This window comes from Musa acuminata, chromosome BXJ3-8 (genome assembly GCF_036884655.1).
Source record: "Musa acuminata AAA Group cultivar baxijiao chromosome BXJ3-8, Cavendish_Baxijiao_AAA, whole genome shotgun sequence".
NCBI classification, from domain to species: Eukaryota; Viridiplantae; Streptophyta; class Magnoliopsida; order Zingiberales; family Musaceae; genus Musa; species Musa acuminata.
In genome coordinates this window covers 42682282-42697154 of record NC_088356.1, presented here as the reverse complement: position 1 = coordinate 42697154, position 14873 = coordinate 42682282, and the positions used below count along the sequence as shown (strand labels likewise).

The window sequence follows — 14873 nt, the reverse complement described above, 5'->3', positions numbered from 1 at the left end:
CCACAACCCCTTTGCTTAGACTCATCATCATCCACTATGATCCTATCAAGTTTGATCAATTGCAACATCAATAAGAATCAACGTTTGTGCTTTAATTTTTGAGTTAAAAGTCATATTTTATGATCCTGGTAATCATCTTGTGAAGATTCTTGAATCATGATGCCTCGATATAGTAGTATTTCAACATCCATGGCTAAACTTAAATTTAGAGAGAGAAATATGGAAAACTTTGTTTCGAAGAATATATAGATTTTATTTGGAAATGTGCCCAGATACAAATCCATAACTGAGCAGGATACCTAATCTGTTATCATGATCCCAGATGAGCTATGTTATATCTATGTAACATAGAAATTGCCAGATCAAAGACTTGGCTTGTCAATTGCACTATGTCTAACAAGATACTTGCATTTAAGAATGTGGTCAAGGTAACATAATCCAAAGCCAACCTCAAAGAACCCATTCAGGACTTGGCCAAATACCCACTGTGGAAGAACAGAATAGAAAATTATTCACACAATCAGAGACTGGTAGAAAAAGCCTGCTTTAGAATATGTATAAAATACCAAATTATTCCACCTTGAGAGCAATAAAGATCACAAAAGCACCTTCAAATAGGTTAAAGGGGGAATTAACAAAATTATGACACAACCATCGACATATATAAAGCTTGTAGCTATGTGATGGAACTTAAATTTCCAAAGTAAATGGAGTCATCAAGACAAAAAACTTCCTGATGCAGGTCATACAAAAAAGTGAAGAGATCAATACACAATGCCATGGGCTGGCGTATCATTTTGCTTGAGGGTGCGAGGCAATGAAGTCTACAGCGACATTTATCGAGTCAATCTTGTCTGCTTCGTTATCAGGAATCTCAAACCCAAATTCCTCCTCCAGAGCCATCACAATCTCTACAGTGTCCAAACTGTCAAGACCAAGGTCCTTCTGAAAATGAGCATTTGGTGTGACCTACACAGACCAGTATACAAAAGAGATCGAGTCAGGATTCCCAGTCAAAAAAGGCTGAAATTTATTATAATCAATAGGAAACTAAATTTTATAGGTATGCCATCATCAGCAGTGGCATTGGAAGTATGATATAAGTTGCCAAAGGTGGCAACTCATGCACGACCAAGGCATTATGGCATAGATCTCCATGAATGTCTGGGAAGATGAAGATTGTTGGAAAGTCATGCTAGATTGGTTTTGCTCCTATACCAAATTATTGGTAAGTGATGTCTCTAACAAACACTTATCCAGTTACAAGTAGGAAAAAGTGCTTAAACATATTATCGACTAGGTTAATTTTATTGCAAAGGTCAAGAAGAAAACAACCAACAATAAGCCCTTAGGTTTACAACCCGTTCATATATATATATCTACAGGGTTTTGGTAGAAAATATTGTCAGACCTCAAGAACTTTGATAATACATATACTACCTATAACTTATGTACACACATATTAAAACTCTATGACACTTACTAAAGTTTAAAAAAAAGGACTATTTTGACCAATTAAATCAGCTATAAAAAGTAATAATAAAAACCAATAAGCAGACGACAAAGACATTTTTTTAGAAAAATCTTTACCATTACTACTAGAAACTAGTGATGAAACTCGATTAAGTCCTCTTCTTAACTAACCTTAATACGAGGGAGGGTCTTGAGAAAGTTCTTTTACACAACCTTCCACCTACGATTGAGTTGCCCGTACTCTTTCAAAGGTAACTTGGACTCTTTATCTGTATTCAGAACCACGTAGGACGGTAGGAGTCTTCAACTACAGGTTTGTTCTACCAACCAAGTTAGATATTCTCATTTGATACTTGTTTGTTCTTTTTTTCTTCTTAGTCAAGATGTTGAAAGGCTCTCTTACCTATCTAAGGCTGAACCATGCTTATTAGACCCAAACTTGGCTCCTTTTAATGTATTGCACAAGCCCTCGTTACGCCCAGGGTGATGGAAGAGGATTTGGGCTCATGTCATAATTGATACAAAGCTTAGGTTTTGGTCAGTGCAAATTGATAATAGAAGCTTCAGTTTTTAGATGGTTTGGCAGCAGAAGGTTTAAGCACCATAAAATCTTATTCACGCCTAATAGTAACTCATCGAACCACAGAGAGGAAAGTCAATAAAAACATATGATCATCATGTCTGAACGAGAACATGCCAACTAAATCCTAGTGTAAATGAAGGGTGGTATTCATGGCTGCTGCAATATAAGCCAATCGACAACGTAATTCACCAGGATAAAGATCGAGGAAACTAAAGGATAAAGATGGAGAGATTAGAGCTCCCATCCTACACAAAGATAATGACAGCAGAATTGGGTCTTAAAATTGATTGCAGGAGACTTTATCGAAGAAGAACGATCAAAATGATCCTCACACAATGCAATATTAGACATCAGGCTCACATGCATCGGTACAAACAACCATCCAATTCAAGCTCCAATTAACAATCAAACCAATAATAACGAAGATTACCATCAGCAGATACCCTAAATAGATGAACGGCGCAATAGAATTCGTCACCAGGGGATCTCATAGGCAGAAGACCTAAGGTAGAACATAGGATTCGAATCAAACTTGGAAAGAAGAGGTATTTGATAGTGTACCTTGGAGGGGTCGACCTTCTGGAAATTCTTGACGACGGTGACGATCCGATCGGCGACCTCAGACTTGTCGAGGAAGGAGCCCATCACCTCGTTGGAGAATCGGCGGCAGAAAATATGAACGAACGAGAGGGCCACCGCCGGCGCCGCCGGGGATTCCACTCTCACCCTCAAGTGACTCAGGAGAGCGCTTCTCACAGCCGCCATTGCCGCCATGGAAAGGACGAGAGAATGCTGCAATCTGGGGGTGGCAGAAACGAACGGGGGGAGGGGGGGGGGGGGAGGGAGGGTAGCGACTAGGGTTAATGAGAATGATTTTACAGATACACCCTCGACATATGAGAAGTTTGGCATGTTTCATCCCAATAAGCAACCTGTTTACCCTATTAGCTTCAGCTAAATCTATGCCTAGGTTGATGAAGGTGTTCCTGTACATCAACAAAGTAGCAAGGCAGAATGAATGGAGAATTCTGGTTTTGGAGAAAGCTAAACAATAAATATTCATCATTGACAACATTACTTGGTCTCAGCAATCTCATTGTTTTATGCAAGAATTAGGTTCCAATAATATATTGCTCATATTCTCCTTCCCAAATTTGACTTCCTGTCTCTGGCTTTCAACTAGCACAACCAGCTACACCTATAATACAGAAAAAAAAAAACATTGGCCACAAGGAGTAGAAGCCAGTTTAAGCTTGTGTGATCGGTAGCTATCTCTCATTTTCCCCAGAGTTTTGAACAAGAACAAGGAGAATATAATGAAGCTTGTTTCTGAGAATTGTTACCACTTTCCAAATAGCTACATCCATGCAGTTGAAGAGAAAGCAGACTGTATCTCAGTTGTTATTTTATCAGACTCATTAAATTCTCTATACATAATGAGGGTTTTTCATAGGACCCAAGTGAAACCTATGAAGTGAGTTCAGATTTGCTCTACTGCTGGTGCAGGTGACTCTACTGGTGCATAACAGCCTTTAGAATCTCCGAGAAGATAACAAATAAGGCACCTCCAGTGACAATGATTAGTGTAGATCTGCCTCCAGGTACCAGCGGGGGAGTAATTGGGGTTAGAGATGACTTTGAGTATCTCTCCGACCAAGACATTGCAGCAGGAAGCACTCCAAAGAGCACCAGAACTGGATGTAGAACAGACACTTGAAGCAGTATCTTCATTATGAATAATGCATGAGTGAATGAATAATTAGTGCTTTAGAAACCTTGTCAACATCTAAAAATGCATGAACATAGACCACTGTCAAAATCCTGGAGTAAATGTATGCCGATTACAAGACTTTAACATGATAGAAATTGCATCACAGTTTATAGGTTAGATATAAGAAGGATCCCTCAGTGAGTTGCAACAATTATAACCTAGTGTCCTTCCCAAGCACCTCCAGTTTCTTTTATATTTTTATTTGATTCCCAAGATGTCAGAAAAGAGAAAAAAACAGGTTATTGGTCTAAAATTAAGGAGTCTTCCTTGAGTAACTCTAGCTAAAACTGAAATTTGCCTCTTTATTCTTGTGTTTTTTCTTTTTTTTTTTGTTTTCTTATCCTCATTCAACATTTCTTTTGTATATTTCATGCAGGTTTTAGGAAACAGAGAACCTGATGGAAATAACTAACACGAGGAAATTTTTTTCTTCAAGAAAGAAAATGTGTCTTTGATGAAAGATAAACTTCCTTGCATGCTTATTACTTAGATCAACTCCAGAAAGTTGAAATAGTAGTTGCATGAGCCTTTAGTTGAAGTCTGACACACAGATTTAGCTGAAGTCTGAGAACTTATTGGAGAATCAAATGGCTAAAAAAAGGCTGATGGACTATAATTCTAAATTTTACTTTTTCCTCTGGAACTAGGATTTATGCATTGCATTGTCGATGTTATACTTGTACTTGCAACACTTAAAGAAAAAAAATACAGACAGTTTACCTCCAAAGCTTTAAAAAATATCTCTGGATCAAGCAATGACAGCACCAGTGGTGAGTTAGCAAGTATGGCAAGGGTTTACTCTGGCCACTAGGTAGTTTAAGCACTGCAAGTTTCCTGGAAGTGGCAGAAAGAAATGGCAGTTGTTTATTATGATGACAGCTCTTGACAAGTGATGTGTAAAATATCTGTGATCTCTTGCTACCCAATTTATGACTAAATAAAGAATGGATGAAGGTCAGAGTATCTACTTACAGTCGGAAACAAAGTCAGAAAGTCCAAGAACAAATCCAATGTATGATGTCGCTATTGCAAAAAATGAGAACACCTCAACAATCGGCTGTACAACACCATTTTAAGTTAAATTGTTTTCAGTCTCATACTTATTTTTGTAATACTCAGACAAAGTGATTGTAGAATAATAAGGGGACCTTATTCCAACTATTCCATTTTCATAATGTAGCTGCTGCAGTGGGTCGGTGAGGGCACCAGTTGTATCTAGATTTGGAATGGTCCCAAGAATTACAGCATCCCAAATAAGAAACAGAACAAGGGGAATAGCTGTGCCAAGAACAACTGCAGTCCTGTGATATCAAAGCCTCTGGATAATATCATATTAACAAAATCATCATGAGTAGTATAAAGTAGAAGCGGATACAAATTCAAATACTAAGAAGCAGTTTCATTTTTCTTGCCAGATTAGTAGATCTTCTTATACATAAAATTATTTTCTCTACTTCCTTTTAATTTGACAGAGAAAATGTTGTATCCTCATCTCTTATGACAATAAAAAACTTAGAAGAAAGAAGTCTACTTCAGATATGTATTTCTACGTATAAGTAAAAGCAAAAGTAAGTATGCCAGTAAACAATGCAGGAAAAAATTTATAGATATTTGTACCTTACTTTTGACAGGTCACCTTCAAGGTTTGTACAAAGAACTGGAACTACATTCTGAAATAAACAAAAAAGTCAGTTTTACTCATGTCTGGTGTGTAAGTACATATGACTAGTTCGGACTTACCTGATAAACAAAAGAAAGAGCAATTATAGGTATACTTTGTGGGATTGCCTCAAAATGGGCCTGACAAAGAGATTGCCACTGCAAACCTCCAGATGCGACTCCCAACATAAATCATAGCCCAATTAATACTGAGCCATATTAGTCCTGACTTTTGAATGATAAGCTTGCTGGCATATTTTAAATCATTGTCTAAGCATTTAAGTCCCATGTGTTCTGAACAAGTCAATTCAGACAACAAAAAAATTATTGTAGATGAAAATAATAAGAAAATAAAACAGCAATCATGTTATGAGGGATATAAGTACCACAAGAGATGTAAAAGACACAATGATGCCAAGCACCAGAAACCCATTTATTGCACCTATAACTCGCTGGCTGCAGTGAAACAGCAGGAATAACTTAACTTTTAAAACATAAAAAGTTAGGAAGTAAGATGATAACCCCTCAAAGTTAATAAAAACTACTATGAGGCAGAACATTGTCTACTTTGAAAATGTAGTAGTGAAATTTTGAGGCAGCAACCAGTTAGGAAAGGTAGTTCGAAGGATTGTCACTCTATCCACTTATTAGACAACCATGACATGGTAGAACATTTATAATGGTCAATTTTTTAAAGAATATAGATGTTATTAGGAAATTTGACAGTAGGGAGAGGAAGTCGCAATTCCAACCACTTTTCCATAAAGCTTCTTCTGGCCTTGCATTTTGAAACTTTTTAACTAGAGAAGTTCTCTATCATGATCTCAAAACTAATCTCATTAGAATAAAATAGATCTAGAAAAACATGTCCTAAAAAAAAGTGTGAGAACATTTACTAACTTGCAAATGGCATCAACTTTTGCTCTTGAGAACAATCACAGATGCTAGCAGGATTCTACTATTAAAAATTTGTAGTTAGCATTGTGTTAAACCAAGTAACCTGACTTTCGTCATGAGACAAACTTCAATTGAAACATACCAGATAAGAAGGTCTTTGTTCTGGCTGAGAAGTGATAAGTATATTGAGACTCGAATTAGGCTCAAACAGAGTGAGAACCAGGATATAATTTTGACAAGCAGTTAAAATTATACCTCTTCCTTATCCAATTTTGAAAGAAATGTTCATTTTTGTAATTATAATGAGTATGTGCTTTATGAAATCAACTTAATCATTTATGTCTATCATCACCAAGCTGATACAAGATAGACTTGCTGACTATGTTTACTCGAATTGAAATGAGATGAACAGTTGAAAAAGAAAGTTAACTGTACCACTGTAAGTTCTAGTATGGTACATGCTTGATAATCTAATAGCTAAATATACATATAGGTCCATATGTTCTCCTGTAGCCCTTATCATGCCAAACTAACCGAGTTGATAGAGCTTTAAAATATACAGTTCTTGAATAGGTAAAGACAAGACAGACGAATATCATAGTACTGCCATAACAAACATCTGATATACAAAAAAGGGAAAATCTCGAGAAGGAAGTTCAATTGGAGTATGATTATTCTGCAACTTATATTCTTAGTTAAACATTTATTCAATTTTTTTTCTTATAACATAAATGAAAACAGAATAAATCACTATTCCTTAGAATAAAATTTAGATGAAGAGTCTTCATACGGTGGCATGCTGAAGGTATTTGTCAAAATCTCTGAAGAGTGAGCCACATATGCAACAAGGAGTGCATAATGTATAAATATGTAGGACCAGCTGCAGAAATATACTTGAAGTCAAGACCATGAAATGGCACAGGTACAACTGTATAACAAGAAGATGAAAAGATTTAAATCTAGATAAAGATAATGCAATTGCTTTAACATATTTGATGTACTGAAGTCTGACAGTATTGTAAAATGCGATGTCAAAACATTTTAGCTTTAATATGCTTTACAATTACTAACCAAGTAAGAAAGAGTTAACCATGAATCACACTTTAGCTGTTCTCATAGAACTTAATGTTTTCTTTAGACTCAATATGCAACATAATTTTCTAATGAGCCTTGTTCCCACTGCTATAACAATTTGTGTGGACCAAGACTTCCTCCAATGGGATCCAAGATAGTTAAGCCACAGTTTACTAGCAGTGGTTTAGTTGATTCATATATCCAAGTCCTGACATATAAGGTTCTGATTTATTTGCACAGAAAGTGAGACAAAATGGCAAATTAAAGTGCATCCTATTTTTACACAATTTATAAATTACACAATCAGAAAGAGGATGTCTTGAACCTTGATTGTCTAAATTTTTCTTTTCAAAAAATATATAGTTTAGGAGAAAATGAGAAATCATTAATGTGTAAAAAATAACTAACCATATCATAACAATTTAATCTATTTTTTTACTCTGCATTTTTTGTCACACTCGGCAAGGAATATCCACGAATTCCTTTTCCCTTGGTGGATTTCTTTCATTAATTTATCTTTTTCAATCAAATGGACCGCTTAATTATCACAATGTCCCAGCAGAACCAGATTGTAAGGCCAACACTGAATTGCAGCATGTGTTGTCAGTGGGTCCAACTCCCTTAAATTAAGGTTCGTAATACCGTACCGTACCAGTATTTCGACCTGGGCTCGGTACCGGTACGGTACGGTGTACCGAGCGGTACACCCAGGTGCACCGAGCATTGTAGCATTGCTACAGTGTACTGATGCACTGTACTACTACTGTAACAGTGTACTGCAACAGTGCACTGTACTGCTATAGTGCACTGCTGCAGTGATACAGTGCACTGTTATAATACAGTACGATTCGGTATGGCAGACCTTGCCTTCAATACATCCTGAACAGCCCACAATGCACTAGATTGCATAAGGCGAGTCACAAAGTTTTGTGATTCCATTTATAATGATCTTTTAGTTTAGGAACTTGTATGAAAATCAAATTATATGATGATAATTATGATAAACTGTGGCAGCCTAGGGCAACAGGCTCCTGATGATGCAGTCTAGGGAAGATCACCATATGCAACCTTACTCCTGCAACCATACCTACCCAAAAAGTTGGGACTTAGTGGCTTGTCATTGTATATCAGAAGGTACACTTCTTCATTCCTTATTTCTTTTGTTTTTCATTTCGCATTTTAGGGTCCAGAGAAAAATTATCAAGGATTTGAGTGAGAATAGGTTCATTACATATGTACAAAGTGCAGTTATTGAGTATCTTGATTTTTGCACAAAGCCTACTTGGTTAATGCTTCGGTGATGATAACTTTAGATTAAGTTGGGCATCTAGTTTCTTCAATTATTCTATGACCTACACATATGACATGCATTGAATCTTTAGGGTTAAGTTATTGTTAACTAAGGGTATTTATTTATTATGTGAATCAAAAGCTAGCATTCTATCTGGAAGAAGGGTGGTCATTCATCGCCGCCTTATAGCTTTGTTTTCAGCAGTATATGAATCTTATCAAGAGAGAAGAAAATAATCAACATTTCAGAAAGGGCAAGATTTGGCTCAATGCTCAAGTAGAAATTTTTTAATCTTTATATTTTGAAGGTTGAGCTATTGTTAGTGAAATTCATGATTAAAAAAAAAGAAACTCTACTGCAGGCCTCTCTCATTTTCTACCCTGTTTTCTTGCTCGATTATGATCTTTTACTCTTATTATTTTTCAAAAACTCTGCTCAGATTTCTTATATCAAATAGTCCAACAGCAGTTTGACCTACTATTTTCAATCCCAGATTAATTAAATTGAGTCCTGCCTTCTTGGTGTACCTCAGTTGACTCAGAATACATCAGGTCTCCTCTTCAATGTTTGGGCAACTTTTGATATTTTGCTTTTGCCCAAAAAGGTTCACTAAAATTTGATCTCCTTTACAAAGTACTCAAGATCAAAGACAGAAATCCCAAGATAAAATTGCAAGCATTGCCTAAAGCCCACCACTAAACTAGAAAAGCAATAAAATGCATGCAGTACAACAATTAACTTAATGCATTAAGAATTAGTTTTGGGATTGTAGATGTGATATCTTATATATTTTCATAACATTTACTGTCAAATGTATAAGAGAAATATTTAAACATTCTTGAACACAGAATTCTTTTAACAATCTAAGCATCCAACTACAAATATGTAGTAAGCAACCTAATGCACATACCAGGCAGCTTGAACCCCAAAATTTCCAAGTGTTCTCATTGCCATTGAGACCTGAAACACCAAGGTCCAGGATTAGTGGCTACATATGTTACAATGATTTCCAAGCTCAATAACTGTCACTCATGAACAAATCTTGTACCTCGTTAGTCTTCATTGTTGTTTAGTTGAGTTCCTTCTTATTAACTCGGAACATTGACTGCTCACATAGAATCCACTTGAACTAAACTAGAAAAACCCAGTGTAATTTTCAATAGATAATCGGAATATTGGCAATAATTTATGTTTGATGATTTGAAGTAATATGACAGCAGTATATTGCATTAAGTAATTAATTATATACCCTAGCCTTCTTTTTCCCTTCTTCCTGAATTAGATGCTTATTATCTGAGTCCTCTACATGTGTCTATATGTGTACAATAAAGGAGTCTAGTGGGTAACAATTTGCAAGATAAATAAGATAGAGAATGTTACCTAGTAAAAGTTAATGCAAGCAAATGATAAAAGGCTTAGGACATGGCATATCAATTCCTACATAGTTCCAACAAACAAATTGAAGAAGAAAACAAATGCACTACAAGAAAATTTAGATTGAAGGAAAATTTGTCTTTAAGTGTCATACCAATGAGACACCTCCAGAGCCAAGTTCACACATTGTATTTACATTTACTTCTGCAATCAACAATCCTGTCACAACCCAAATTTAAAGTGAGCCTAACTACACAAAAGCTCAATTCACGTTAAAAAACGTATTGCAGGGGCAAATTACCATACCTCCTTTTAATGACATGACACTACAAGGAAGATGAATTCAGATTAACAGAAGAAACAAAAACAACACCATAGATTCATGTAGAAAAATGCACCTCTGAGAAGGTTCCTTGGTGGCGTTTTCATAACTTGTAATAGGGTGACACTAGTAATTTGTTCATTCCTTAATATTCTATTCAAGGATTAAAATATCGTACCATACCGGAGTTTCAACATTCTCTCGATACGGTATGATACTATATACCGAGTGGTATACCGTTCGGTATATATATATATATATATATATATATATATATATATAATTTTTAAAAAAAGTGCTACGTCGCCTCTCTTCTCCCCAAGCAGGGCAACATCGCAAAAAAACGAGGCGATATCGCCTTTATGTATGTATATATATATATATATACATACATAAAGGCGATGTCGCCTCGTTTTACTATCGAACCGGTATATACTGCCCGTACCGGGCAGTATCATTCGAAACTGTATACCTTGGTTCTATTACCATATATATCAAACAGATAATGCATGTTATTTCGGAGGCAAAAAATCCTGCTTCTTGAGTAACTGCAGGAATTTCATGGATACCTGCACCAACCTATGGCATTTTTGGAAAACTGATAAGAAACCATACTATCTAACGATCCATTGCAGGAATGTGCAACAAGATCTCACAATGCATCATTAAAAGCATATGATAGCATCACGAACTCTTAATGAAATTTAGCATTCTAAAGAATTAAACTAGGGCCAGATGGTGCTAATCGCATTTCCCACATTGCGTTGCTAAACCTGCATTCCTCAAAATAAAAAGGAAATTTAAGCGCCAGCACAAGGGAAAATTACATACCGTCGTGCCAGCCGCTAGAAGGATTCCGCTGGTGACGCTACCTGAGAGAAGCATTTGAGGGTTCTTGGACGGGACCCTCTTCATCGTGGCCTGATTGAGGTTCGAGAAAAGCCTCTCGAATTCTTGCACCGATTGCTTCTGGGAGAAGCATTTGAGGGTTCTTGGACGGGACCGGGAGGGTACCGTAGGCCTTCGGATCACAGGAATGGCGAGGGAGGTCGGAGGAGGTCTTCTTAAGGGGAAAGCGAAGGCGAGTGCGGAAACATGCAGCAGAGAGGAAGAAGAAGAAGCAGTTGAGATCGATGCCATCACTCCTCCCCACTCTTTCTGTGGAGAGGGGAGGGTTTGTTCGGATTAAGAACAAAAGCGAGACCAAAGGATCAACGGTCGACCGATGAGCTCGTTTGTTCGTTCTTGGCCGCAGTGCCGCCAAGATAGATTTGGAAACGTTTCTCAACCAATTCTTGTTTCCAAAACGTTTTTAGGGCTTGGCCTGCGTCAGAAAACGTTTTCTAGTCGGTTCTTAGCTTAAGAAATTTGAATGAAGCCAACTTGTGTTTCTAAATCATTGTAATAGAAACACAATAAAACTAATGCGGAAATGAAATAGCGTACCTCCAGCTATTGTCGCCAAGAATTTCTGTAGAGGTTTCTTCTTGAACTTTGGTTTTTCTCGGCTCAGAACTCTCGTTTTAGATGGTATAGGAAAGTCTTTCGCTTCAAAGAGATGATTGAGCCCAGGGACCAAAATTCTCATATATATAGATGTTCTCCCATCAAAAACATTTATTATCATCAAATCATAACGTTCAAGAATTAATTCAAATTTGTAACGTTTGGACCATAATTAAGAACTTTAATGATATTAAATATTTAATTTAATAATAACGGTTTCATGCATAAAGAATAAAAAACTGAAATCATTTAAATCATAATAAATGAAAAAATTCATGATAATGAATTATGAATCATAATGAGAACAGTTATATTATTATTAAATTAAATGTTTAATAATAACTGTTACACTTAGTTCTCAACCAACTTAGGGATGTGAATTATACGTATGGGTACGAGTATTCTCTACTTGACAGGATGGAAGAAATAAATAAAGATAAGGACATTTTATATTAAGGATGGATATTAAGCTCAAATACTAAACGGGCTTTTGTTGTTCAAGTTAGATTAATTAAACATCGATAATTATGATTTAATTAAAAATTATTTAATTTAATTAAATCAAATAAAATATCTTCTCGTTCGATAAGAATAACTCTTCCCTATAGCCTCATTATGATTTAATTAAAAATTATTTAATTTAATTAAATCAAATAAAATATCTTCTCGTTCGATAAGAATAACTCTTCCCTATAGCCTCATGCATAATCCTTAATACCGAGCGGCTTTGTTTAACTTTGTCTTCATTAATCCTGCTGAATCCTTACCTAATATTTTATTTGTTTACTAGCAATAAGGATCGAAATAAACTTTGGGTATTATTATCGATTTGATTATTGAACTCTTGACCACTGTATCATTTCTTTGTTAGCAATAGTTACCGTAATCAATTTTCTTATTTAGCTTGACCGAGGCTTTGTTCCTTTAATTTCATCGATCTTGCATATAAAAGAATTGGTAATCTAACTCGTTACTCCTTCCTTACTTATTTGGTTTAAGAATGAACAAAGAGGTAGCCTTCTTTTTACATGTTCGCATTCTTATATCGTTGTTATGCATTAGGTGCATTACATTTTCTATACCTTTGCTCTACCTATCAGACTCAAATTCTTTCAATTGCAAATGGTCAATAATAAACAAAGACTTAGTTGATTTTACCTAAGTTATGGTAATCTAAGTTATGGATTTATATGATAATTACACATAATATATATTTATAAATCTGAAAGGATCATAAAAACTAATTAAAATTGGGTTGTCAAGCCTACTATAGGCCTTGTACATATTGTGCAAAACATAAATAAAATTAAAAGACACAAACATACACCGGCATTACATGGAATATTATGTTTATAGTTTTGTCCATGATATTCTCCCTCATTTATTTCTTTGATATCTTTGTCAAAGCCTTTATCAACACTACATCTCTTCAACGTTATTGAATATGTAATCTTCTACTCTAATTACAATGCATCTCTTGGCTCTCAACTATTCTCTATCGTTATTGTTGAGTAATTAAACTTTGATTTGTCATGTTGCTTCAACTCGCTAATGACTTTAACTCTAGTATGAGGTCGATCGAGTTATGCTGATATTTGTTGGTTCATATAGATCCTTTGGATAAAGAAAAATATCTTGTTATGCACTAGTCTTTCAAACGTTTCATGCTACTTGGATTAGTCAAATGCCTATTTTAGCTCTAACGAGTACCACCTCGAGTTTTTGAGGTCTTTCTTTTATAAAATTTGTCCATTAATTTTTCTTATACTTAGTTTCATCTTCGAGTAGGTTCACATCACTTCCCCTTTCAATTATTATTCTATTAGAAAATAAAATAGATAATCTATTCTCGGTAGAACTGATCACCATTGGTGAGAATTTAACACTTGTTGTCTTCCATTAAGTTTCTTGAAAGATTTTTTTAACATATATAGAGATCTTCTGTTAGATAAATAAAAGAACTAAAGTATTCAGTTTTGTCTATTCTCTTAAGAGGTGAGAAGATAAAAGTTATTTAACTTTACTTACCTCCCTGAGAGTTATACTTTATACATTAAGTTGGTTACTAATCGTCGCCTACTCTTTACTCACACTTTTGAAGCACCTGAAGTGTCTGCATTTCTTGTATTGAGTTAATTATTATGATTCACCTCCTCAGTGTTATCAAACTTTTGAAATACAAAAAGTTCTGTCCAAAATGAGCAAAATTTTATCTCAACTTAGAGCAAGTCTCTAATAGTTTAAATCATATTTAGAATTGTACCATCTTCTCTATCATTTTTGTTGCTTAATTCTTTTAAGTAAAAAAGGTATAGTACCATGTACTACCTACTTCATTCCTTAATCAAGCACTCTTATATCAATTTGAAGTCTCTTACATTCGATTATTTGAATGAGAAGCCCTTTGACATGAGTCTTACAAAATTCTCTAGCCTCTACCCTTTAGTCTTATTTCAATAGTTGAAGTTTGTCTTTACATTCTCCATCTTCTCGGTCTCTTTCATGACCAAGCACTCTCCCTTTATAAGAACAAGGGATTAATGATCCCGCATCTGCGATTTCATAGTACTACCATGCTCACAACCATATTATTTGTCATATTACATCGACATCCCTTTTTTCATGATCAGTAGATCTGCCTATTGTGATAGTGTGATACTTCTTTGAGTCTACCTTCATTCTAATCGACGTTTGATTTTGGATAGCTAAGTCCTTATGAACTTGTTGTCGCTTTCTTGTTCTTTTCGATCACCTACTTCAACACCTCTATGTTCTCGAGTAGTTCTCCTTGATCGATGAAAAGATATACTACAATTCTCATGTATAGCCTCTGCCATCATATTATAGGGCTCATGTCAATTTTGTTCTTCTTTACATCTTTAGTAACAACGTTACTTACTCGATCTTATCCTTTAACTTGTCA

The 14873-nt window shown here is 35.4% G+C and overlaps 2 protein-coding genes across 13 annotated transcripts; both read right to left on the bottom strand.

The window, feature by feature from the left end:
- Window positions 1-528: 528 nt before the first annotated feature.
- On the bottom strand, window positions 529-3042 carry LOC135644673 (acyl carrier protein 2, mitochondrial-like). The gene is made up of 2 exons (XM_065162455.1): window positions 2618-3042; window positions 529-969 (listed from the first exon to the last, which is right to left on the bottom strand). The coding sequence occupies exons 1-2, from the start codon at window positions 2966-2968 to the stop codon at window positions 793-795; spliced, it is 528 nt and encodes a 175-aa protein (XP_065018527.1). The 5' UTR covers window positions 2969-3042; the 3' UTR covers window positions 529-792.
- Window positions 3043-3727: 685 nt separating this feature from the next.
- Window positions 3728-11647, bottom strand: LOC135644674 (uncharacterized). Of its 12 annotated transcripts, XR_010498557.1 has the most exons (12): window positions 11276-11647; window positions 10277-10341; window positions 9797-9882; window positions 9659-9708; window positions 7174-7263; window positions 5873-5942; window positions 5568-5780; window positions 5445-5497; window positions 4976-5128; window positions 4800-4884; window positions 4548-4661; window positions 3728-3750 (listed from the first exon to the last, which is right to left on the bottom strand). XR_010498557.1 is itself a non-coding variant. In XM_065162463.1 (10 exons), the coding sequence occupies exons 7-10, from the start codon at window positions 5673-5675 to the stop codon at window positions 4851-4853; spliced, it is 348 nt and encodes a 115-aa protein (XP_065018535.1). In that variant the 5' UTR covers window positions 5676-5780; window positions 5873-5942; window positions 7174-7263; window positions 9659-9708; window positions 9797-9882; window positions 10277-10341; window positions 11276-11647; the 3' UTR covers window positions 4555-4850. The 12 variants fall into 12 exon arrangements, 9 of the variants coding, with proteins under 9 accessions (XP_065018535.1, XP_065018533.1, XP_065018528.1 ...); XM_065162463.1 differs by lacking the exon at window positions 3728-3750 and having other exon boundaries at window positions 4555-4884; XM_065162461.1 differs by lacking the exons at window positions 3728-3750; window positions 4548-4661; window positions 4800-4884 and having other exon boundaries at window positions 4892-5128; window positions 7174-7311.
- Window positions 11648-14873: the final 3226 nt, after the last annotated feature.

Bases quoted from the DNA above. Each gene is read 5' to 3' on its own strand.
- LOC135644673 (XM_065162455.1), bottom strand. From the start codon at position 2,968: ATGCCAAACTTCTCATATGTCGAGGGTGTATCTGTAAAATCATTCTCA. The intron at 970-2,617 runs GTACACTATCAA...TGGTCTGTGTAG, and splicing joins AGAAGGTCGACCCCTCCAAG to GTCACACCAAATGCTCATTT.
- LOC135644674 (XM_065162461.1), bottom strand. From the start codon at position 5,675: ATGTTGGGAGTCGCATCTGGAGGTTTGCAGTGGCAATCTCTTTGTCAG. The intron at 5,498-5,567 runs GTAAGTCCGAAC...TGTTTATTTCAG, and splicing joins CTCTTTCTTTTGTTTATCAG to AATGTAGTTCCAGTTCTTTG. The intron at 5,129-5,444 runs GTACAAATATCT...TTGATATCACAG, and splicing joins GGTGACCTGTCAAAAGTAAG to GACTGCAGTTGTTCTTGGCA.